Genomic DNA, 26,632 nt, shown 5'->3' with positions numbered 1-26,632 from the left:
TGCAAAGGAACTATTTAATTAATATTGCTAACAGCAGAGGAATTTACAACAAAATTTTAGAACATGGAATGCACCTATTATTTTCTATTGTCTGTACCATGTGGCTTTTTCTTCCAACAATAATCAACAATAGTCAATAAACATGCCCAGTCTTTGCTCTTTTGGAATCATCTCCCCTTAATCTTGGCAACTGAAGATCAGAACTGTTATGTTCGTAGGCTGGATCCCTCAAATATGTGGGGTTGAAATTTGCGGAATTTTCAGGCAGCATAAACTGAAATTCCCTACAATTAATTATTTGTATAATATTAAGATTTTTAAAGATCACATAAAAACTAACAAAAACTATGAAAATCCCTACTCAAGCCATTTATATATATGTGTGTGTGTATGCCAACCAATTAAAAAAATCAGAATCCATTAATAATCAGCAATTTATTAGACAACTGCATTTATAGAAACTTTAATTCTCCAAAACCTCAAAATATTATTTTCATAAAGAAGATAGTTCCCCTTATGCATAACAATCTAATTAAAAATGTGCAGTGAAATTCATTGTTGGAGAATTATTTTCCCTTATATCACATCTGGAAATAGAACATATTAGCAACCAACGGTGCTGAAAAATATAAGCAAATCAAAGCCTAATCAGGAATGCTATAACTTGAAAAAATGATATATTATGACTAGAGACACACTTCTAAAAAAAGCTACTCCTTTTTTTAGAAATTGTGGGAATGATTCCATGATATTAGGAACCCACATTTGCCCAGGAAATTTGAATAGGTAATCCATATTAATTAAATAATTAATGTTGTTCTGAAAAATCACCACAATCCTTGCTCAATCCTGTAGTGGTTTTAAATACGTCACGTGATTAGAAGGACATAGTCACCAGTTTCCCTAGTAAATTCAAGAAAAGCTTAAAGAGAATAACTTTAAGGCAATGTTAAAATTTTCAGGGCACTAGATTTATTTTATTTATTTATTTTGTCAAGCGATTATTAGATAACAGGTATAAGTATAAACATGGTTATGAACACATGAAATGGATTACGAATAAGAAAAAAAAGAAACAATAGGACAGGGATAGTAGGCACGTTGGTGTGCTTATGCACGCGCCCCCTATAGACCTCTTAGGAAAGGGGTGAGGTCAATAGTAGACAGTCTAAGGTTAACGTTTTTGGGGTTTGGGGAAGAAACCACAGAGTCAGGTAGAGTATTCCAGACATTGAATAGATGCTTTAACATCCCACTTAGTTCCATGTCAGTTATCTGCTTAGATGTTAATTACATCAGTTCATCTCCCATCTTTAGCCTTGTTTCCATCTCCACTTACAATAAACAATTGCAATATTTTAAATTCAAATATTGTTTATAAATACCTGGAGGCTAAGAAATCTGTAGCCTTGAGATCAGTCACAATATAGAGATAATAGTGGCTCATAAAAACTCTTCTCTGAATCAGCAAGAATGTGAAACATACTGCATCCCACAGTATTCCTGCTTCATTTTTGGGCAATTCACATATCTCATTATTAGGTGGATCTGTGCAGAAACAATATATACAAACTTGTTTTTCTAGGTGGTAAGTTGGAAATGTACAGTTTCCCTACATACAGTTTCCCTACAGGAAGAATCACGTTGTTGTTGCTGCTGCTCTTGCTGTTGTTAATATTAACAGATTTATACAAATTTGCATTTTGTGCAATGTAATGTGAATATTGTGGAGACCATGAATGAAATTATTTTTCAGAGATAGCAAAGATAACTTTAGCTCTCCCAAAGAAAACAAATCACAAACTATGTTTACTTTTATTTATCCACAAAACAAAACAAATAAATTCATTACGGCTTCTCTATCACATTATATGGATAAAATTCCACAAAACTACAAAGTATATCCTATTGTAAAGTAACTCTAACCCTCAACAGAGAATATATTTTTGCATAGAAATAATCCAAGCTATCACCTTCCATACATTTGATTTAAGGGAAAGTGTCCTTTTAGTTAAACTTTATTACTGGTGAACATAAAGTTGCTAATTTCTTGGTAATGATACAGAAAAGATTTACCATTGTTTTCTTTCAGGATATGTTTTCAATTTCCAATCTAGTCTAAAGTCTTGGGAATTCTTGATAGTCTCTATTAATCCTACAGAACCTTTTTGATCTGAGTTTAAAAACTTGCTTTTCTGCTTAGGCAACACGAATCTCCTGAATCTATAGAACATATTTATAAAATTCAATCAAATCTTGTATAGCAAACCTACATTACTATGTATGAAGGCTCTCATAATTTAATGTACCAGTGGAGAAGTTTCCAGCTATCTGTATCAATCTGAAACTCATGAAGGAGCACAACAGATGAATGAGTATAGGCAATTGCAGGTGAAACTCGAAAAATTAGAATATCGTGCAAAAGTTCATTTATTTCAGTAATGCAACGTAAAAGATGAAACTAATATATGAGATAGACTCATTACATGCAAAAAGCAAGATAGTTCAAGCCGTGATTTGTCATAATTGAGATGATTATGGCTTACAGCTCATGAAAACCCCAAATCCACAATCTCAGAAAATTAGAATATTACATGCAATCAATAAAACAAGGATTGTACATAGAACAATATCAGACTTCTGAAAAGTATAAGCATGCATATGTACTCAGTACTTGGTTTGGGCCCCTTTTGCAGCAATTACTGCCTCAATGCAGTGTGGCATGGAAGCTATCAGCCTGTGGCACTGCTGAGGTGTTATGGAAGACCAGGATGCTCCAATAGCGGCCTTCAGCTTTTCTGCATTGTTCGGTCTCATGTCTCTCATCTTTCTCTTGGCAATGCTCCATAGATTCGCTATGGGGTTCAGGTCAGGTGAGTTTGCTGGCCCAATCAAGCACAGTAATCCCACGGTCATTGAACCAGGTTTTGGTGCTTTTGGCAGTGTGGGCAGGTGCCAAGTCCTGCTGGAAAATGAAGTCAGCATCCCCATAAAGCTCATCTGTGGAAGGAAGCATGAAGTGCTCCAAAATCTCCTGGTAGATGGCTGCATTGACCCTGGACTTAATGAAGCACAGTGGACCAACACCAGCAGATGACATGGCTCCCCAAATCAACACAGACTGTGGAAACTTCACACTGGACTTCAAGCATCTTGCGGTGCGTGCCTCTCCATTCTTCCTCCAGACTCTGGGTCCTTGGTTTCCAAATGAGATGAAAAAGTTGCTCTCATCAGAAAAGAGGACTTTGGACCACTGAGCAAGAGACCAGTTCTGTTTTTCTTTAGCCCAGGTAAGATGCTTCTGATGTTGTTTGTTGTTCAGGAGCGGCTTGACAAGAGGAATATGACATTTGAAGCCCATGTCCAGGATCCGTCTGTGTGTGGTGACTCTTGATGCACTGACTCCAGCCTCAGTCCACTCCTTGTGAAAGTCCCCAACACTTTTGAATGGCCTTTATCTGACAATCCTCTCCAGGCTGTGGTCATCCCTGCTGCTTGTGCACCTTTTTCTTCCACACTTTTCCCTTCCACATAACTTTCTATTAATGTGCTTTGATACAGCACTTTGGGAACATCCAACTTCTTTTGCAATTACCTTTTGAGGCTTTCCCTCCTTATGGAGGGTGTCAATGATGGTTTTCTGCACAACTATCAGGACAGCAGTCTTTCCCATGATTTGCTTCCTACTGAACCAGACGGAGAGACCATTTAAAGGCTCAGGAACCCTTTGCAGGTGTTATGGCTTCATTAGCTGATTAGAGTGGGACACTTTGAGCCTAGAATATTGAACCTTTTCACAATATTCTAATTTTCTGAGATTGTGGAATTGCGGTTTTCATGAGCTGTAAGCCATAATCATCTCAATTATGACACATCATGGCTTGAACTATCTTGCTTTGCATGTAATGAGTCTATCTGATATATTAGGTTCACCTTTTAAGTTGCATCACTGAAATAAATGAACTTTTGCACGATATTCTAATTTTTCGAGTTTCACCTGTACTTTCAGAATAATTATCTGTCTTATTCTGGATAAGAGTTCTTATCTAGCTGCCCTCACATTATCTACTGTGATTGGCCACTGCTTTTTAAGATTTTTCCAAGGACTTAGGAACAATTGAGACTAAGATTTTTTGCATGGAAATCAAACATTCTACTATTAAGCTTCTTCCCCAGATGCAACATTTTATATTCTTTTTGGTTACTTGTGGTACTTATCCATATATACATGAGTGCCTGTGGTGACATCTATACATGCAAATGGGAAGATTAGAGAAAGAAAAAATAATAATTAAAAACTTTTCTGCCAGTTTCAGACTAAAATTTCTATTTTCATGGCAAGAGTCATAATCATTATACTATTAGGTGTTCATGCTAAGGGAACTCAAAGGTGCTTTTTCAAAAGGCTACTGGGCTTTTGTTGTTTTTTCTTGAAGATGTTTCACTTCTCATCCAAGAAGCTTCTTTAGTTCTGACTGAATGTGGAGAATAGAAGGATTTATATTTCTTGCAATCATCTTGTTATCAACACTCTCTCTGAGAGTTGTTGAGGCCACTTGGAGTTTTATCTGTGTCACCTGAACAGTGCAAACGGGTGTGGAACCTTCTTGGAACTGCTGAAAGGACAGTGTTGTAAACATGTGATAGGTTGTACTGTATTCCTCCCCTTCTGTTGAGAGACTGTTCAATTTCAATGTAGATGGCTTCTTTGACCCCTCTTCAAATCAGCAGTCCTCTCTGTTCAGAATGTGGACTGTCTTCAAAAGAGTGTCTTCAAAAGAATGGCCTTTGTCTTTCAAACGCAGATGGACTGCTGAATTCTCTCCTGATCGGTTTTTTCTCCTATGTCGTGCCATGCTTTGTTTCTCCAATGTATTGTAGAATTAACACCACTATATTGAAAGACCATAATCTACCATCCAGGTCCAGTGCAGATCAATAGATAGATTATTTTGACTTTCTAGCCCCAGGCTGAGGGAAATGCCCCAGAATCACTCATTTGGCTTTTGTGCCCAAGGGAGGACTAGAACTTGAATCTCTCAACTCCTAGTCTTACAACTTAACACACACAAACTCAGGAAGTAAAGTGGAGAAATAATTTTCTTTTAGGAATATTTGGGATGCCTTATAATATAAAGACTTATTGACAAATCAAATAAATAAATCAAATAAATAAATAAAAGACACTCTTTCTATTGAATTGCTTCCCACTTACCTACTTCATATCCTGGTATTGTGCAATACATAGCAAAGGTCTGAATTAGCCAACAATAGTTTATTTGTAATTTATTAAGGTATGCACATGATCCAATCTGTAGGGAAAAAAAGGGAGGAAAAAGAACAATTTAGCAGGGATTAGGACTCCAAATCTTTTATCAGTTATCAGAAATAACCACCTATCATGTATTTCTCTTTTAGATTTTGAAAAAGCATGTTGGAAGCTGCATAACCCCAACCTCTGCAACCAATTGTACTACATCCCTTTAAGAATTATGAGCAGTGTCTAACATGTCTTATTTCCCAATGAGAATTACAATGTACTGCACTTAAATTGCTCCTGCATCAACAGTGGTTCTAAACTATATTTCTAAAGATTATGCCAAAATATTAACATTTCTCTCATTACCCCTTAAAAAAGAGGCTTAAATTTCTCTTTTTCTACCTTCTTCTTAGAATACTTGAGAATTTCCTTTAAATTTCTCTTCTTGGTACTTTGAAGCCTAGTTAATTTTGGAATTGCTATCTCTGTTGTTTTCTGCTGCATAGCTTTCCACCATTCTCAAGCTTCTTTAGCCATCCTAATTTCTCAATTTCAAAAATGCCCAGTGGGATAAATTACTTAAGAAAATGTCCTTGGGATCAAATCAAATTCCTTTAAGATTTAAATATAAGAAGCTATGAAGATTGCAGATCTCTGAAAATCAATTTGTATGCCAAAAAACAGGACCTCCATATCTACTTCATATCTAAAAAGAGCAAAAACATGAGAAACTCTTCTATCTTTTGAAACACCATTTCAAAACAAATAAACAAATCTTTTTCCATCCAATTAAAAGAGTGTTAGAAATAAATGTAGAATAGCTGTTTTTCTGAGGCAGTTTACAATAAAGAAATACTTTTGCCCAGCCTCACCCAGTTGATCACAAACATTAACCCACTACGTACAGCAAGAAGATTCTTTACTGTTATAACCAAAGTAGTGTAGCCAATCAAGTAGTCCCATGGTCTAAGAATGTCTCTGAGGGGCTTCAGCTGAAGGCTTCGTCCAAAGTGCATAAAGTAAAAGCAGGCAACAAAGTAGCCCACAGAGAAAATATTGATCCTGGCTGTCGCAGTCACAAAAATTAGGCAAAGGGCAATCCAGAAGAGGTACTTGAATATAAGCACTTTCATCAGATCCAAATAAGATCTGTTCAGAAGAAAATCATGAGAATAGAATTAATGTCAGCGTTCCAACTAAACTCTCCATCCCAAATTCAGCACTCAGAGACAAAGTCCATCCAAGTAAGAATGTATTGAGAAGTCATATTGGCACATCTGAGGGAAACCTGAATCTGAATTCCCACATTTTCTGCCCTCTGCACTAAAACTCACACCCTGCCCTATTGATGACTCTCAAGTCACACTCTCCAATCCACCTCAATTCTGAACTCTCACCAAGTCCAGTCACTCCCCTCTAAATCCCAGTGACTTGACCTTGAGCTATGATGAAAGAATGTTGTTGCAGCTGTCCTCCCTTTTCACTACTCTCCCATTCCCTGTAGCGTGCCCATCCCCCACTGTGGCAGCCCTAAATCTGAATCAAGATGGATCTGACAATTAATAGAAACTAGATTGTATAGTAACAAGGAAATCAAAGACAGAATTGGCCATAGGTTCTACAGAATGTGCTGATTCAATTCACTCACTGTATAAAGTAAGTTTGTTTATAACTATGGCCTTTTGGGATTAGGGTTAGGGTTAGGGTTGACATAAGGTCCCAAAATGTAGGAGCCACCAATGCTGCCACTTCTTCCAAATTATTCTAAAAATGAAAACCTGTGCATTAGCAGGTGGTGGCACCACCAGTTAATGGCACCATATACCTTGAGCTGGCACTGCTCTCAATACCTGAAAAAAATCCACATTATATTAAGAAGTAGTCCCAAATTCCAATAGTTGTACCAGCCAGGAATTATGAGAGCTTTAATCCTACATATCTAGAGGACAGTATATTGTAAAGTTGGTCTGTTCCTGGAGAAAACCCAAACATAAACATGTTTTCCTTTATTTCTTACCTGCAATGGATAAAGTTTGGTACCCAACTGAATTCACTGAGACCTGCTGGGCCCAAATCTTGATTAATCTCTGAGTTATCTCCAGCTTGCAGCCTGACTACAAGCTGATCCTCATCTTCAAAAACTTGCCATTGTAAGGAAGCAAAAAGCAGAAGAAGGAAATCATCTGCCATAAAGAAGGAAAGTTATATATGTGTGTAAATATATATATATTTGTGGATCTTTGTCAGTTTCTCACAGATTCAAAGTATCTAGGCAAACGCGTTGCCAGATACTTTGAATCTTACGCGAGAAAACCCTAACAACCAAAGATCCACATACAAATACCATGAACCTCAGAAAACATATATATATTTATATATATAAATAAATCTGGAAGATTTCAACTCTACCTTCTTACCATAACATGTTTCTCCAAGAAGGCACTTTTTAGCATCTGTGATAAGTAGTCATATAAAAATGTCATCTTGCTATCAATTACAGAAAGGGCCATGCTCTAAAAATAAGTTACATTTCCTCATTAAGCAGATATTACCCTTTCCAAATTATACTTACACAGGAGAAAACTAGTATTGGGTCTTTCAGCAAAATCAGGCAGATAAAGCCACTTAATCAGATTTGATGGGAACAACCAATGGGAACTTCTCCATGGATAATCTGCCAGCAAAGAGATCAACCTCATTATAGAAAACTTCTTAAAGTAATTTACAAATTTGCTGTCCATATAAGTTTGATGCAAAGGAAGCTGCTGAACATCAGTGGCAAAGCCAGCCCTCTGCTCAATTATGGCTATTACCCTCCGCATGACATATCTCTGCTTCCCCACACAGTGCTGCATTCACCTTGGCACAAAGCAGGTGGGAGACCAATACAAAGCAAATACTGAAAGGCCACAATGCTGGCAAGGAAGAAACAGTATTTTGGCCAGACTTGGGCTATTGCTTTCCTCTGACGGTAGCTCAACAGGTAAGTCAGCCAACTTGCATGGATAAGTGCATAGAGGTCCATGCGTTGCCCAATCACATTAACTGCCGCCACAAAGCATATCTGAAAAAAGGAAAAGAGGCAACTGAGCTAACATTACAATGGCTCCAGGCTGAAGGGACTTAACACTGAGTGCAAGAACTGAATCTGCATACAGGTAGTACTCAACATATAACTATAAAGAGTCTGCCCATTGTGGTCATATGTTGTGATGATTATATAACTGGTACGTCACAATGTTTCTTGTGATGGTTGTTAAGCACTGTGGTTGTTAAGCAAACCAATGGTTCACTATGGGCATTTTTGTGTGTTACCTTCTATAGACAGACAAACTCATAGTACTTCATTAAATGAATTATATACAAGTAGGGGAAAGGGCAATTTTGATACACCAATGACAGCAATTCACCATCTGTACAATCCAACATAGATGAATTCAGTATTTCCTAATCCAGTAACTTTGAGGTCTGTTATGATTGTAACTTCCAGAGTCCCCAATTAACATGCCTAGAAGAGAATTTTTTTTGTAACATGGCTAAAGAATTGTGGATATCAGTCTCAAAACATTTGAAAACATTGGACAGGAGTATGGAGTCTTATCTACATGTTTGTAGGGAAGACAGATGGATTTCTCTCTGAATTCCCAAAACTATAAACTGAGATAGTCCATAATGTGAACCAGGTGTCAGAAAGCTTCACCTTGCCACAGCACTTGGCTCTCTAGCGCCACGTCAGATTATTTCCTACTTGAAACCGAACATCTTTTGTCTTCTAAGCTGCCTGTCTCATTCCCCAATACCAAGAAGTTATGCTCCTTTCTTACCAACATTTTCTCACCTCCAGTCCAAATTTGTAAAAACTATAGTTGAGACAGTATTTAATGCAGTTGAGTAGCCCTTCGTCCAAGTTCTCCCGGCCAATATTATTAAAAAGGCTACCTGTGACAGGTGGTAATATTTGATTCTGAGTCCAGTAAAAATATTGGTGGCGATACACAGTTGCTTCTAAAGCCATCAGAATCAGAATGGTGAGATGGTTCTAAGAAATATAGGAAAATACATCCTTCATAAGAATGTTCAGTTCCCCAAGTACCCTACCTACCTAAAGCATCTATGTTTTTCCTCTTCAATAGCTCACCCTACTGAGACAACTATATACTTGCTTATGATGGTCATTATTCACGAATCATTCTCTTTGGTGGAAGACAGAACTATCTTTCTTATGATCCTCCTTAATAGTAGATGAATGGAAATCAAGTACTAGTGCAAAAGTATGATTTAGGTCTGCTTCTGAACATCTAACAGACCATCTGTTTTAAATAGCAAAATGTCTTGAATCAGTCTTGTTCCTAATTTTAAAATGATATTACAAAGTTTATCTGATATTATTAGGCAAACATCAGTTTTCTCATTAGAAGAACTAATCTCAAAATCACTGTCTTAAAAGCAAAAAGATACATTTTGTAATATTCTCTTGCTTACCATAATATTAGTGGCTAAATAGAGTCCTACCTTTAGAGAAAGAAAAATATTGTCACTGTACTTCATCAGCCCTCCAATCCAAAGTGCTGGGTCAATTGGTGCTACGTACAAAGATGATTTCTCCAAAAGCTCATCAACATTGATAGAATGGTAAGTTATATTCAAATGCAGATCCTGAAGAAATGGACATTTTATTCACTCATTCATTCATTCTTCATTCATTCAGTTTATATGGCATCTATTAGCCAAATACTTCTGTTTTCAAAATTCTATTACTTCATATTTAATTTATATGGTAGCTCATTGGCCAAATGACTCTACAGTATACAATTGTACTTCTTGTTTTCATTTTTAAAGAAAAAGAACAGGCAAAAAAGCCTTCAAAGGAAAAAATAAGGGGGCTTTATTTCATAAAAATACACTTTCATTTCTTTATTTTCTTCAAACCTCCCCACTTCTACTCCATACTAATCATAAGTCATACAGGTTGGAAATTTGGGGATTGCAATTCCAATATATCTTGAAGATACCAAATTGTAGAAAGTTAAGTTAATCATCCGAAATGTGCAAAACATTCTGTATATGATTAAGGGAGCTGGAATACCTTCAAGGAAATATAAAAAAAATACTTGAGAATTTGGATCTATTAGTACACTGACCTGAGTGCAGTTTGAGGAATAATTCCAGGGCTTGATAAATTTTAGCTGATATAACATTTTACAGATGACCATCACACAAGACCAAAATGTACAGATTCTTGAGGCATACAGACGAAATTTGGAATAAGGAATAGCAAATGTCCACACAATAAAGAAAACATAATTCATCAAACACACCTACAGAAAATTGGAGACAAGCAAAGAAAGTAAAAAGCAACATATTTGCAAACAATTCATTTTCAGTCTTGATCAAGCGAAGCAGATGATCTAATCCAGGTTGGAAAATTTACCCTCAAACTAAGTCATAGTAATAGCAGTTTGATTTTTCATGCATCTGTAGCTAGGTACAATATATAATATACAGATCAAGATGCTGATGAAGAAACACACTATATCTATAATCACAGCTAAATTTTAGAGCCTTTTTAACTTGAAGAACCCATAACATACCTAAATAACATTCTAAGTTATTAATTTATTAATGCAAATCTACATTAAATATTAACAAATCAACTTCATGAAGAAAAGGAGTGTTCTTTTCTTTAAAATTTATATCCAGATTTATTTTGTTCTGCTTTCTTGACTGAATTACCTTACTTCCTGGTTTTTCCTTTGAACTATTTCCCAGATGAGATAGTTATTTACTAACCTCTTGAAGTGTGATCCAGATAGTGCAAGTGGACACAATCTTAAGGATGTGCAGCTCCAGAAATCTCCATGCAAACACCTGCATATCCTGAGCTATTGCTATGATCTTCAGAAGACAAAGTGCCAAATTGTCTACCTCTTCTGCCCATTTGTTCCTCTTTACCTCTAAAAAGAAAAGTAATTGATTTAAAAAAAAAAGCAGAATGAAAAAGGACCTGGGATTTGCTCAAAAGTTTGCACTTTAAAAATGTCTCAATGAATGGATAAATGAATAACATGGCAGAGAGAAATATGATAAAACTACTGCTGTGACCATGGAAAAAATATTAGTTTGATTAAAATATTGGTAATTTTTTTTGAAAATATGCAGTTATGTAAATAAAGTATGACTATTAAACTGGGTTGGATTTGCATATGAATTCATTCGCTCTTGGCTTCTTAGGGAATTCTGAGAATTGAAATTCATACACCTTAAAGTTGTCAAGTTTGAGAAATATTGATTCAAAGTGTGATGCTGTAATCTGCACCAGCCAAGAATATCTGCCAGAAATTCATCAGTGGGGAGATTCATCCCACTGATGAATTTTGTTCCTCAAATCAAAAAACAGCAAAAAAAAAAACCCATGTTGTTTTGTAGTGGGATTGGGAGACAAAATATTACATTTACAAAATGAATGCCAAATGAATTAAAATAAAGCAAACCATTATTTTCTATATTTCAATAGAAGAGTTCACTTTTCCACCTTACCATTTTCTGTGGTATTCTCAGACTTGTCCAGTCCATCTGGAAAAGACTTTTGTAATGGCTCAGGAGCCAGCCTGTTTAAAATACGTTAGAATAGCTATTGCATGGTTAATGAAACAAGATACAAATTAGGTCATTCAGGTAATTTTTTAAAGTTATTTTTCTTTATTGTGTATTTATTGATCAAATTTACATGCTGCTCATCTTGTGTTGTATTACAGATAATGAGAGAGACAATAACGACTGACAAGTAAATATTTTCCAGGAATATTTTAAGAAAACCTAAAGAAAAGGAATGTTAGACTTGCATTCTACATGGCACTGCCCTCAAAAACCATCCGGTATCTTCAACTACCAGTAGTTCAGAATGCAGCAGCACAGGCAGTGTTGGGCACGCTGGTTACTACCTGTAAAGCCCTTCATGGCAAAGGGTCAGGATGCTTGAGGAACCACCTGTCTCCCATTGTGTCTGATCCACTCTGGCAGAGCTGGCATTGCATTATTTAATCAGTAGGATCTACTGATTAAATAACGCAACTTTCAGGACATTGGAAGTGGGCTTTCTCTGTTGCAGCCTCAGTCTTCTGTAATAAGATTCCCCTTAGATTCAAGTGGCCTTGATTCTTCTGGTATTTAGAAAGGCCTTGAAGACATAGCTTTTCACTCAGCCCTCTGTGAATCCTTTTCTTTTTTCCCATTTTTTCTTGCAGTTTCTTATATTTTTTATCTATTTTTAAATATTTTTTAAAAAATGTTAAACTACCGAGAGTTTCTGGGAGTCAGGTTGCATATGTTTAATAAACTCATTCTCCATAGGACTGTCCTAAAGACCAACCAAAAACTTAGTTGGTCTAAATTGAAATGACCCATATAGTTAATCAGTACTACACTGATTAACTATATACTTTCAAGTGCAATTCAAGGCACTACTTTTATAGTATTGAATGGTTCAGAGTCTAGGTAACTTTTTTTCTGATAAAATCTGTCCACCTGACCTGCATAGGTTTCAAAGGTTAAGCAGATTCAAACATTTAATATTTTATGCATTTCAATCTCACCCACTTTGCAGTTTTTGGAGTGTTTCTTTAACCCTGAAAAGATTAAAAAAAAAAAACAAGTGACATTGCCAGTTCAGAATTTCCCAAAATCTGGATTTTAGACAAAGACTTTTCCAACTGCTACCAGAAACATCTAACTGGAAATGCCAGTTAAGGACATCAATAACCTTTCAATGAGCTACAGCTCTTTTAGCAGGATCTTATAGTGCAAGTATTTACATATATATTTAGAAATAAGAGTGTTTGAATTCAAGCTCACTTACTTCAAGTAAATCTACTTATGATTGCAACACTCAGCACCCTAACAATATGCAGAAATGCATCCCTTCCTGGAACATGACATTTCAATAATTGCTGACTCTAATTTCATACTTTTACCAATAGTTTATTTTATCCGGGTTTTAAAAGTACTTATGGTTTAACTCTAGTAAGCAAGTTAATAATCTCTTAACTTTGGCTAGCTTTCAGCTTGATCAATAACTGGCAAAGGTGTGCCAATCCTTTAGTAAAAGTGTTTCACAACACAAAGGAGTGCATGTATAAAGCATCTCTTCAAAGCATTAAAGTCCTGCATCTTTTTTCAGTCTTACACAGCTGCCTCAAAGGCTGCTTCAGGCTGACTCTTCATATGTATGTATGCACATCCTTGTGGAATTTTTTTTGAAAAGGATTTGCATAGCTAGTATCTGTTAAGCATGCATGGCTAAAGTAGAAGCCTGTCAGAGACACAAATGACTGACAATGCAAACAAGAGTTAACATCACAAACTCAGATCTACCTGGAAACATTTATTTTCTTATTTATGTATTAACCATATTTTACACTGTCTTACTGAACACTTCACAATAGTTTACAAGAAGTTGCATATGAAACATAAAAACAGACTACATGAAATTGTACCATTCTTTTTTTTCTAGACAATGTGTCATTTGCAAGAAAAAGTTTCAAGAGATAAAGCTAACTCACCTATTAGCCAAAAGACACACAAGAATTTCCATTTGCTTGTCACTGGAGAGAAACAGAACATAAATCTCAGTATCTATTCAATTCCAATTACTGAAAGCCAGTATCATATTAGCAAAGATATTCTATCCCTTAAAGAGAAAATCCTTCTGGTTTCACTTTCCATATTCTATAGCCCTCCCATATTTGATAATCTGCCTCAACAGACAGCAGCATCCGATAAACCTCAATTGGTCTAGGAAACTAATTTGTGGATTGAAACACTCAAAATGGGAGACCTTCCAAGTCTGTGAGCCAGATTGCCAGTTAAAAAAAATCTAGAAGACTCTGGTAAACCATTTCATTATCATACCAAGAAAATTGCAGGCATAGGTCCATATAAATCCTGTGGACCAGCTAGGTTTGAAGGAGATCCAACTTGACTCTTAACTTCCCAGGTAGATCAACAAATAATTTGGCTAAAAACTCAACATTCTGAAAATAGTAGGAAATGTAGCACAACAGGCCCAGAGAAAGAAGCAAGCTGGAGAAAAGCTGATTTAATAAAAACCAATTACTTCACACAGGAGTTCTGACAACCAATTAGAAATGAAGAATAATAAAAGTTAAGATAGTTGCCTTGCAAGTGCTACTTGTCGTCATGGACTCTAAGAGAGCCAGATTTATGATGAGACAGAAAATTGTGATAACTTTTTGCTGAATGTGAGTAGAACTTTATACTCCAGAGAATGAATGATACCAGAAGACACTGAGGTTGGAGACAGCATGCATAGTCCCAACACGTTTCAGTTTCAAGCAATTACACATTTAAGCAAAACCTTAAATAGGATTGGAGAATAAAAACAAGGTGGGAGAGTATGTTGAAGCCAAAAAAATAACCAAGTATGTTGAAGCCAGATAAATAACCAAATATCAAAAAGAGGAAGGAATAGATGAGAATATTTAGTATTTTTATTTGACATGTACTTATTTTCCAATAACAACCACCACCTATGAGTTAGGTTGGCTTGAGATAAAATGAATAGTTATGACCTGAATGTCCATGGGGATGGAGTAGAAGCTGGGTTTTCCCCATTCCAAATTTAACACTTTAACCACTATGTTGGATCTCAAATTTTGGGCCAACTCATATCAGTGCCATTTTAACAACCCAGTGACATCTCTTTAAAAAACTAAGGAGATCTGCCTCCATGAAGGTTGGCACATATATTTATGGGAGAAAAGGGGTAAAATATAAGCTTATTTTAATAGACATCAAATAAGAGATTCCTTACTACAAACATGGAGAAAAATCAGAAAGAAACACTGCACAAGAATACCGCACTGGCTGTCAGCCATGGAAGCCATGATACATCCTAACACACTAGATTTAGGCAAAATGATAAAATACAAGGATCTATTAGATACCCAAGGAAGATTAAAATCAAATCAAGAATTAAAAGAACAAGGAATTACAATTGATTGGTGGCCATATCTCCAAATTCAAAATAGATACAAAACAGATTCAGAAGAATTTGAGTTTGATATGGGACAGAATCAATTGAATAAGATATTAATTGGACCAGAGCAAAATTTTATATCTAAAGCTTATAAATACCTGCTAGATTTTAGAATGGAAGAAGAAAAAGTAAAAAATACGATGATAGTATGGGCGCGGAATTTCGGTTACAATATAAACTTAGATGAGTGGGAAAAACTATGGAGTACAAATTATAAATTAACAATGGCCGCAACATACAAGGAAAATTTATATAAAATATTCTATCGGTGGCACTTAACCCCGACAAGACTAGCCAAGATATATCCAAATGCCAATCCAAAATGTTGGAAATGCCAACGAGTTGATGGTACCTACTATCAAATGTTGTGACTATGTCCTCAGGCCAGGACCTATTGGAATAAAATTAGGAAGTGGACACAAGAAATTATTGGATGCCAAATTGAATTCAAACTGGAAATCTATTTACTTGGGATTATACAAAAACAATATTAAAAAAAGATTAAATATTTAATTTTACACATATTGACAGCGGCCAGAATAGCTTACACGCAAATGTGGAAAGAGCACAGGATTCCAACTGAAGAATTAATCATACGAAAAATAGCAGACTGTGCTGAGATGGACATGCTCACACTTAAAATGAGAGAGAAAGAAGAATCAGAATACTACTTGATTTGGCATAGATAGTACATGTGGATAGAAAAAGAGGATAAGAATTAGAAAAGATGACTAAATAAGAATTCTCAAGAAAGTGATATACAAGATATAATAGGATAGACAGAAAGATTAAAGATGTATAATAATAAGTGTAATATATGTATTAAAGATAGGTATGAATAGATGTTAAAAGAATAAGACAATATTAAGGATGTATAACAATAACTATAATATATGTATCGATGATTAATGGTAAGCAAAGATAATATATAATAAGATAGGTATGAATAGATGTTAAAAGAATAAGACAATATTAAGGATGTATAATAATAACTATAATATATGTATCGATGATTAATGATAAACAAAGATAATATATACTAAGATAGGTATGAATAGATGTTAAAGTATAAGACAATATTATATGTGGATGTCAACGTTGTTGAAAAAGTATAAGATTTGTACTGGTGGAAAATAATAAAAATTTATTTAAAAAAAACCAAAACCCTAAGGCGATCTAGGAGCCGTGGTGGCACAGTGGTTAGAATGCAGTATTGCAGGCTAATTCAGCTCACTGCCAGGAGTTTGATCCTCATTAGGCTCAAGATTGACTCAGCCTTCTATCCTTCTGAGGTTGGTAAAATGAGGACCTGACTGTCGAGGGCGATATGCTGACTCTGTAAACCACTTAGAGAGTGATGTAGAACACTATAAAGCAGCATATAAGTCTAAGTGTTATTGCTATCTAATTAGCACTTGTCCTGAGGGCTAGCTTTGGAGCTATTTATTTGCAAGAAATTCTATCCCTGAGCAATTAACTTTCCATATAAAATACAGGAGGTATGAACAGAAGTGGGATGCTACTGCTGAGCCAGTAGCTCTGAAGGTCAGCTGAGACCAAACTAGTTCTCTCAGATGATCTGCTGTTGGGCCCAACCGCCTGCCTGGGTTCCCATAATGATCTTTATTTCCTGCTTTTGAAGTGTAGCTGCTTTGTGCAGCACAGCAGATTGCTGTGTGTCAGCTGTTGAAGACATAAGGAGCGTGCAACATTGCAGAAGGTGAGTAGGAAAGCCTCTGTGCATGCGCAAACTGTGCGTTTGGCATGTGCGCGCGTAAGCACACCCACCTAGCCACACCAACCAAACCGGTGGTAAACCACTTTGAAAACCACCACTGGATATGAAGCAAAAATAATCTACCTTGCCATCTCTGTAGAGCAAAAAATAATAGTTCCTAGGGGTTATTAGCTCCATGACCCAATAAGCCAATTAAAAGGGAAGATGTGTGTATACATACTGTAGATTCATTACTAAGAATACATATACTTAAAGCATATTTATTTCTAAAGAGGAGTTTCTCTCTGTGTGTCTTGCTCTCTCCTTTTTCCTTCTCTCTTCCTTTCTCCATTTCTTTTTCTTTTCTGTCTCTGTCTCTCACACTCAAACACCCATCCATCGATATCTTTTCTATTATAGAGTGCAGATTAAATACAGTAGTCTGCATATAATACCTGGCAGATGAAGAAGATGGATTCACAGAAATATTGGTCAGATCTGTGATATTCAGGAAATCTTTATGGAAATAATGCAGTTGAACAATACAAACCAGAAGAAAGGCACAGAGTAATATAATCTTTGTAAAAAGTTCCTTTGTGTTGAACCACTCAAGGCCCACATCTTTTAATCTGCCAAATGAAAAGACAAAAATATATGCAAAGTCAGCTGATGAAAAGGAAGAAAAGAATTATTTCACATTACAGGTATTAAACATATGTATAATTATTAATTTAAAAGAATAATGAACCTAGCCAGTTATTTGGAGAAAAGGGGCATTCTCTAACCTTTATCAGGTAAACATATTTCAGGACAATATGAGTGTGAACCTGCACACCTGTGGCCACCTTGACTACCCATCAGGCCTCAAACTAGCTCATTATATTCCTGTCAACAGCTCTGTACTTAAGAGGTAAATAGGGTGAATGTTGAAAGTTATTTCTGTAAATAATATTCTAAATGTGTAGCTCATAGGTCTTTGTTGGAAAAAACTTTGACAGGACTTATATGTAATAATCTGATACAGCTCTCCAAAGAACACTTTTTCCTAAAGAAGAAGAAATGTCATCTCATTGGATAATGTGTTGATTGAACCTAATTACTAGGCCAAGTAACTTGTCTAACTATTTAACCCTATTATGAAAAGGCATCAAGATTAGCTTAGCCAGTTGTTTCCTCTTACAGAAAGTAAGGGGCTGCCACAGGAAGGAAGGGGTCAAGCTATTTTCTAATGTGCCTGTAGGCCAAGGAATAATGGATGGAAACTGAACAAGGAGAGATTTAACCTGGAAATAAGGAGAAACTTTCTGACAGTGAGAACAATCAACCAATGGAACAGCTTGCCCTCGGAAGTTGTGGGAGCGCCATCACTTGAGACTTTCAAGAAGAGACTGAACTGCCATCTGTCAGAAATGGTGTAGGGTCTCCTGCTTGGGTGGGGGGTTGGACTAGATGACTTACAAGGTCCTTTCCAACTCTGATGATCTGTTATCTGTTAAATTCCTTTAGATACCCTTCTCTGGGCAAAGAAGATAATCAGTGATCAGCCTCCATTTAGAAATTCCAAGGAATACTAGAGGCATTTTTCAACCTTATTGATTTAAAAAGCAACAGAATGTAGCTAAAATTTCCCATTGCCGTATTATTAATCTCAGTAAGCAATTCTTACCTGACACTTTGTATAACCTAACAGGACCCACCATATATGCACATATACATATGAAACCCAGTTTCGTGTGGTGGTTAACCACAAGTTCTAGTTCTGCCTTAGGCATGAAAGCCAGTTAAGTGATTTTTGGTCAGTTATTCTTTTTCTACCTCACCTCACCTCACCTCGCCTCATAGGGTTATTGTTATGGAGAAAATAGGAGGAGAAAGGAGTGTTATATATGTTCACTAGCATGAGTAAAGTAATAAAAGTGGGATTAAAAAAAACAATCTAATAATAAATATATCTGCATTGCCTCATTTCCATCATTTATATGGCCTTTTCCCAATAATTTATTACACCTTAAATCTAATTCCCACAAGGCATACCAGAGCTACCTATCAGACTGAGAAATTGACAAAAAAAACCCACTTCTATATTACTACAGGATGGCAATTGGGACTGGAATTTCAAATTTCAGCACTTCCAGTTCCTACACTTAAGCAAATCCAATGCCATTTTAATCATGATGGCCATTGCCTTTGGTTGTGTAGGTCCCAAATGGTGAGGTGTTGCAACACTGTAATTGCAGGCTAGTTACTAAACACCTGTATCACAATCATGTGATGCAAGTACATTTCAATTACTGGAACTTTGAGGACTCATTGTAAGTCACCCTCATTCAGGGCCATTTGAATGATCACTTAACTATATGTGTGTGCCATGACATGCCCATAGTTGAATTAGATTTGGAGAAGATTTGAAAGATGTAGTTGACTTCATCTAGTACTGGCATTTATATTTTAACACATTCTTTATTTGTTTCTTAACACAAGAGAATTTGGGGGAAAAAATTTCAAGATACATAGCAATATAGAATCTTAAATTAAAGTTCTTACCTTTCCTCTGATATTTCCAAAGATTTTAGGAAAAAATCAGAAACCATCTCAAACTGGTAAGTATATAAAGCAATGAGGATTATCATTGAATAGGAGACACTTATCAGCCAAAATCCCTTCAGGATTCGTCGCCATCCTTCATAATGAATCTAGAACCAACAAATTTAATTTTGTAGCCCTAGTATTGAATATAATCAAATAACCTACTGGAAGGCTTATAGCAGAGTCACAACAAATCAAGCTGAGCTACAGAGTTTTCAAAGTCCATTTGTCTTTATATTGATATCAAAATGCATCTATAGACAAATGTAGTGGATCTGCAATTATTTTCTTTCCTGAGAAATTTCAACTTCTTGTGCAATCCTCAGAAATTTTAAAAAAGAAAACTCTCAGTAATCATAGCTACTTTATGAGGCATAGACAGTTTCTCCCATGTGAATTAAAATAACATGGCTAGACTATAGAATAAGTGGATTATTTTTATTGTAATTTAATATGAATCTATCACAGGCATGCATTTCTGAAGCCAAGGAATGAACTAATTTTAAAGTACTTCTAAGTCACTTTTGCAAATAGAATAGCATCTGGAATGTGATATAAGATTATAGATAGTTTGGGAAAAATATACAAATACATGGAAATGTACTTTTCTGCAAACTTCCACACAAATTGCAAATTAATGTAGAAATAGAAAAAGATTAAAATTTCAAAGATAAAGCATCAAAAGAACTGCAAACTAATGGATTTGATTTGGCAGTCCTTTTTTTCCCCCTTCAGATGTTAGGAATCAAACAGAAGTCTCAAATTCCAGATCTGCTTACCTGATATAAAGCCACACAGAACAGAAAAAATATAACGTAAGGAATTTTATACAGGACCACTTTGCCTTTGAAGCTGACAATAAAGAACATGATGGAACAGAAGTATATCCAGTATTTTACTAGGATCCTCTTAAATATAGAACTGAGTATTTCTATAATCGGATTTTGCGATGTGCCCATTTCTGCAACAGGAATGTACATTCAATCAGGAGCATCGTTAATAGTTAATGGACCAGAATACTTTTTAGGATAAATGTCATTGCATTTGACTAACTATTTATGGTATAATATTATAATCCAGAGTATGCTTATTTAGCCACAAGTCTCATTGGATTCCATGGGATTTCCTACTGAACAGCTCTAAATAAGACTGAGCTTGGAATAAGCACAGAATACCCATTTTTCTTCCACCTCCACTGAAATGCTACCTATATATGCATATATGCCCCCTCTTTTTTCTTAAGAATGAAATATTTTACATCTAATGCCTATGCTTTATTTTCTATTTATACAAAGCATAATGCATATAGCATCTGTCTCATCCCCAACAATGCATATTCTTGTTGTTCATTCTAATAGACTTATTCATTTTCAGACTGTAGAGTTTTCACTCCCTTTCCAACCAATTTTAATACAGCGTCAACCATCCCCATGCCTAGTGGTTCCAAACCACATGAGTCAAATTGTTTTCCCTTTCATTCACCAATAGAAGAGTACAAAAAATGAGACTGAAATATAGCCACTGAGTGTCCCTGGCTTCCAAAATAATACAAATAATTTTGACCTCAGTCAATAGAAAGAAAAAAAATATCTAGCATGCATCCATGGGCGTGCACACATATATGCTTTCAATGCTATGAGATGGTGGTGAGAATAATGGATTTCTTGAACCCAGAAATTGGGAGCAGGTGTGGGGAGCAGAATCTGGTGCTCAACTCACTGATTTTTAAACAGGGAAATCAATCTTTTTTTAAATGAAGGCTGTGAAATAGAGTAGAAAGATTAAGATTAAGTTCACTAATAGGGTTGCCTGTATTTCTCTCCTGACATACTGAAGTTGCAGTGAAGTTGTAGTAGAGACTGAAGTACACCTATCTGCCTTGAGATATGGTGAAGCAAGACCAAAGCCAATAGAAAAACATAGTTTATAAGCCCTAGTAGTGTTTCTCAACTTTGGCAAATTCTACAGCCAGCAAGTTTTCAATTGACAAATACTTCTCCAGAGTTACAAAAAAATCCAAATTGAAGAATTCATGGTTCATGGCTACCCAGGTTCAACCTAAACATATCTTAGAAAACCCCTAAATAGGTTGTACTCTCAAACTGCTTCTACAATAATGTAGATTTTTCCCCTAACCATCAGATAGAATCTTTCTTTGTATAACTTAGGACTATTTCCTAACTTAATTTCTCTGCCACCATTCCTGGACTGAATGAAAACTTTTAAAATCCATTTTAAATAGAGGGGCAAAGGATCAGGGTAATTTTACCCAATGTTCTTACCAGTTTGATGTACTATCACTTCTTTAAGAAATTCCTCCTCTTTTTGCTTCTGTATTTGCATCACATACTGCCTCAACAATAACCAGAAAGTTAACTGATATAAAATCTGCAACAGAACCACATAGGTATTTTAATGAGGAATATGTACATGAGAACTAGCCAGCACTGGAAGCATGCCTTCAATTTTACTGTCTCTTCAGCACCCTGCAACCTCTACTGATCACAAGGACAGGAGGGTATAAAGAGTGTCTTTTGGAAATGTATTTATTTATTGCTTGTTTGTTTATATTGTATTATTTTTTATAAACAATTTAAGGTAGTAAAAATATCTAATAGTTCTTCCACCTCCTATTTTCCCCATAGCAACAATCTGTGAGATATGTTGGGCTGAGTGAAAGTTACTAGCCCAAGATCACCTAACTGGTTTTCATGCTTAAGGCAGGACCACAGTCTCCCAGTTTCTAGCTTAATGCCACTAGACCGAAGTAGCAGTTCATTTTAGCAAGTATATGCTTACCTTGGCTCCCAGATGGACACAGGGAAGAGAATAAGGTTTCAAATCTAAGTCAATGAGTAATGAAGTTGCTACTCCTGGAAATAATTCCTCTTGCGAAAGATTCAGTCCCACAATAAAATTAAGAATCACCAGTACATTTCCATAGATGACAAGAAAAGGTAAACTGCGCAAGGCATAGAGATGACGGTCATGTACCATCCAAATTATACAGGACCAGATTAGCAGAACAAAAGTTAGCCAGCTGTTGTAGGTGATACTCCAAACCTATGGATGAATACATAGCAATTATGTATTTTAAAGCAGACAGATTTTGATAAAATTGCAGTTTCATAGACCAATTGGATAATAGGACAGTAAAAATATAGCCAGCATATAACAAGACACATTTCTTATATTCATTTCATTCTGCTACATTCGTGTCTGATTTCTGGCAACTTTATAGGCAAATGTTCTCCATGTTACCTTATCAAGCACAGTTCTTTTAGTTGTTGAATGTTTATCTTTGTATCAGTTTTGATAGTATCAAGCCATCGAGTTCTTTGATTGCTTCTTCTTTTTGACCCACTAACCATCCTAGCAGTTCCCCAATGAATTTGCACACATGACTTGGCTAAAGTAAATCAGGCGTAGCCTTGTGATTTTGGCTTCTAGTGATATTTCTAGTTTTATACAATTCATAACCTCTCTATTGGTTGTCCCATCTGTCCATGCTATATGCAAATATTATTCTCTCTTAATTGACTATCTACCAGATGCACTTTTAGAATGTACTTCTCTGATGTTCACCTTTTGTAGTGTAACATGTGCAAACTTACTGCATTTGGTTAGTTTATGTTTAGTATATTGTGCAAACCTTGAATGTGGATGCATTCAATAGTTAGATTAACCCTATTTTATGAATGAAGCCATAATTTTAATCTTAACAACTTTATACAAAAATATACCTAAATATAACTCCAGAATAATCACATAAATATCATTATGGATATAATTTTGATTTAAGACATGAGCCTTTTAAATGGAGAAGTGGAAAGCATAACATCATAAGATTGTGAACAGGGTGAGCAAAATCAAGTTCAAAGTAGATATGCATTCAGATATGCAAATTAATAATTCCCCAAATTCCTGTTCAGGTGACTTTGAAAATTTGATTTATTAAGAAAGTACACAGCCAACTTGGAAATGCTTCTGGTCATTTGAAAGGCAATGGGTTCTATAAAACAGCAGTGCAGGGATGCCTGGTTGCTGATGCTGGTAACAGCTCTTAAAAAGACCACAAAAGGAAGTTCTTACCATCATAGTAATCAATGCAATGACATAGCTCTGATTTGCAATGAATTGTGCCAATGCTAAGAATGCACTAGATTTTTTTTCCATGTTACATTTTTCATTAACTTCTTGTGAGGTTTCAGAATATATTGTGTGCTCTGCAAAATATATAAATTTGGAAAAATGACAAATTACAAGTAATGTCCAGGTTTCTTGAAGTCCGTTTTCAATTTATTTTATTTGGTGAAAACAACCCAGTGTCCTTGAAACTCACTTTGAAAAATTCAAAAAAAAAAGGGGGGGGGGAAGAGGGAGGGAGGGAGGAAGGAAATGAGAAACAAGCATTAATTATATATGAGCACTTTCTTATACATACTCATTTCTCCGATTCTGCCTTCTATTTCCAGCAAACTATTGTTACATTGAAACTAATACTTAAAAGGGGTCTTAGGAGTAGGTATTTGAAAGGTAAAACCAACTGACTCGCAAGGGCTCTCTTACTCATTCCCTTATAAATCTCCCTTATAAATGACCTATATTGATCACTATAGGTGGTTTGATGAAACATGACATGCTGAGTTTGATTGAAATTATAGTCCAACACTCCTGCAGGGCATAAATATGAATAAAAATATGTGGTAAGCGTCCACATTTTCTGATAGTAACAAAGAGCTACTGGCTCCTTCAAGAATAATAGATTTAATGTAATTTACTTTCAGGAAAATAAGAAGTTGCCTTATGTTGAATCATACCATATAATTTAGGATTAAAGACCATGATTAGAAGCAGCTTGTAGGCTAGATAGATTTTCTTATAGACTTATTTGGACATGCCTGGGATTAATCCTGGTCCTTGTGTCATGAATATGACATGGTCTAACGCCTAAGCACAGTTATTTATGGATTCAAGTTCATTTCACCAAATGCAAGAAGTATTACAATTAATTGGCAGTGATACATTAGCATTTGTTCAAAACATTCATGAAGATATTCAGAACACAATAGCAGGCAGGAAATATTTTTGCAATAATTCTATGCAAAACTAATGATAGTTGAGTGAAATAACTGTCAGAAAAACAATCTGACCATGCATTCTGCATTTTACATTTTGCATTTGGTTCTGCTTTAACATTCCATGCATCCTGAAGTTCATGCAACAATGTTAGATTTTAAAAAAAATAAATCTATCATATTAAATGTTTAAATATTTAATATTTAAATATTAAATAAATATTACAAAATGTTTAATTGTTTATTTTTAATTATTTACTATAAAATAAATATTCAATTATTTTAATATTAAACAAATATTTCATTAAAATAAAATCTTTTAAATATTTAAATGTTAGATTTTAAAAGAATGGTTGCAGGAATTGGGTACGTCTAGTCTAGTAGTGAAAAGAAGGTTTAGATGATAGCAATATTCCAACACTTGAGGAACTGACACAAAGAAGAGTGGGTCAACCTATTTTCCAAAGCACCCTGACAGTGAGAACAATAAACCAGGAGTTGTGAGTGCTCCATCACTGGAAGCTTTTAAAAAGAGAGTGGACAACCACTTGTCTGGAAAGGTATAGTGTCTCCTGCTTGAGCAGGAGGTTGGACTAGAAGACCTCAAAGGTATCTTCCAACTTTGTTCTTCTGCTATTCTGTTAAAATGATATATTTCTCTCTTGTTAGTATAGATGCTCTATGCATCAGTATAGTAACTATTTCTCTGTACGGTATCTTTTTAGGGCAAACAGAATGATCTGGCATTCAATATAGAACATGCAATATGCTATGTACAGTATACCTGATAGAGAAATTCTGTGTCCTTGATTAATACAGCCATCCATACTGCAACTGCTATGATTCTGATTTTGCAAAAAGAAGCATTCCTGTGGAATTTCACTTGAAAGAGAATCCACCTAGACAAACAATGGAAGTGTTTTTATTTTATACAAAGAGGGAGGGTTTACAGAGGTATCATACTCAAGGTAAAAACACTGCTACACCTTTTCTTTTGTCTAAAAGCACTATTATTATTAAGTTTCATTTTTGTTAGGTCCCAAAAGTTTCATAGGCTCTTAGCACTGTGCCTCTTATGCCTAATCTAGGATACAGGCATGCTACAGTAAGAACTTCTATGGGCTATCTTGGGAAGATAAACTAGAGATTTTGGGTTATTGAAAAGTACAAGATATATGTACAACTTGAACATAACTGGAAACAAATAGCAAACTATCCATGCAAACACTATTCCCAATACCTAATAACAAATCAAAATTCATTGGACCATTTTTTTTCATTTTATCAGTCTTCACTTCATATTGTATTTTTTTCTTATGTACACCTGAAGATTTATTTTTAGACGGCAGCAATAAAGGGCCATAGAGTGTTTTTCTCTAATTATCTCTCTCACTCCAAGGATTATTTGCCTGAACACCCTGGGTTATTGTTAAGTGATATCATTGACAAGGATTATGATCACTCCAGAATTTTTAATACCGGTAGCATTTTACCTTGCCATTGGCATCCATGCTCACCTGAAGTGTAGAACGCATCTTAATTTCTACATAGTCTTCAGATTGAAATTGAATAACTTCTTCTTTGGATCCCTATATGATGCATTAATTTAAATGGAGGAAAGCCATCATGAAAACAATAAAACATACTATTTTTATGTCCATAGTTTACACCTAACTTGAGCTATATGTTTAAACCTGGATCTATAATCATTTTATAGCAGGTGAAGTGATTTCTTTAAGGAACAGAAGGTATAAAAGTAAATAATGTAGAATCTTCTCAGTAGCTAGGACTATCTTCTCATAGCCCTTTATTTCTGCCATTTTTCTCTCAGCTAAAAGCCTGATACTTGATATTAGCCAAATAACCCAGTTTCTCTTTCTTGTGTGCTTCCTTTGCTTTTTAAATGAGATCTCATACAATTAGAATAGATCATCTAG

At 35.4% G+C, this 26,632-nt stretch overlaps 1 protein-coding gene across 1 annotated transcript in view; it reads right to left on the bottom strand.

Moving 5' to 3' along the window:
- Window positions 1–26,206, bottom strand: part of LOC113434536 (piezo-type mechanosensitive ion channel component 2-like) — a 64,539-nt gene extending 38,333 nt beyond the window's left edge. Inside the window, exons 1-20 of the mRNA XM_087928753.1 lie at window positions 26,189–26,206; window positions 25,480–25,594; window positions 23,710–23,843; window positions 22,417–22,680; window positions 21,900–22,005; window positions 20,397–20,578; window positions 19,576–19,724; window positions 17,487–17,660; window positions 13,819–13,860; window positions 12,857–12,885; window positions 11,051–11,214; window positions 10,402–10,578; window positions 9,773–9,916; window positions 9,099–9,299; window positions 8,120–8,324; window positions 7,833–7,934; window positions 7,278–7,443; window positions 6,166–6,409; window positions 5,216–5,312; window positions 1,386–1,548 (exon numbers count right to left, since the gene is read on the bottom strand). Coding sequence (XP_087784879.1) covers window positions 1,386–1,548; window positions 5,216–5,312; window positions 6,166–6,409; window positions 7,278–7,443; window positions 7,833–7,934; window positions 8,120–8,324; window positions 9,099–9,299; window positions 9,773–9,916; window positions 10,402–10,578; window positions 11,051–11,214; window positions 12,857–12,885; window positions 13,819–13,860; window positions 17,487–17,660; window positions 19,576–19,724; window positions 20,397–20,578; window positions 21,900–22,005; window positions 22,417–22,680; window positions 23,710–23,843; window positions 25,480–25,594; window positions 26,189–26,206 — 2,876 coding nt within the window. The remainder of the gene's footprint in view (window positions 1–1,385; window positions 1,549–5,215; window positions 5,313–6,165; window positions 6,410–7,277; window positions 7,444–7,832; window positions 7,935–8,119; window positions 8,325–9,098; window positions 9,300–9,772; window positions 9,917–10,401; window positions 10,579–11,050; window positions 11,215–12,856; window positions 12,886–13,818; window positions 13,861–17,486; window positions 17,661–19,575; window positions 19,725–20,396; window positions 20,579–21,899; window positions 22,006–22,416; window positions 22,681–23,709; window positions 23,844–25,479; window positions 25,595–26,188) is intronic.
- Between the last annotated feature and the right edge of the window lie 426 nt (window positions 26,207–26,632).

The sequence above is a fragment of the Pseudonaja textilis genome, chromosome 3 (genome assembly GCF_049901715.1).
Source record: "Pseudonaja textilis isolate UNSWEBS1 chromosome 3, rPseTex1.2, whole genome shotgun sequence".
Taxonomy (NCBI): domain Eukaryota; kingdom Metazoa; phylum Chordata; class Lepidosauria; order Squamata; family Elapidae; genus Pseudonaja; species Pseudonaja textilis.
The sequence above is the reverse complement of the archived record's forward strand: the minus strand, read 5'-3'. Positions and strand labels throughout refer to the sequence as shown.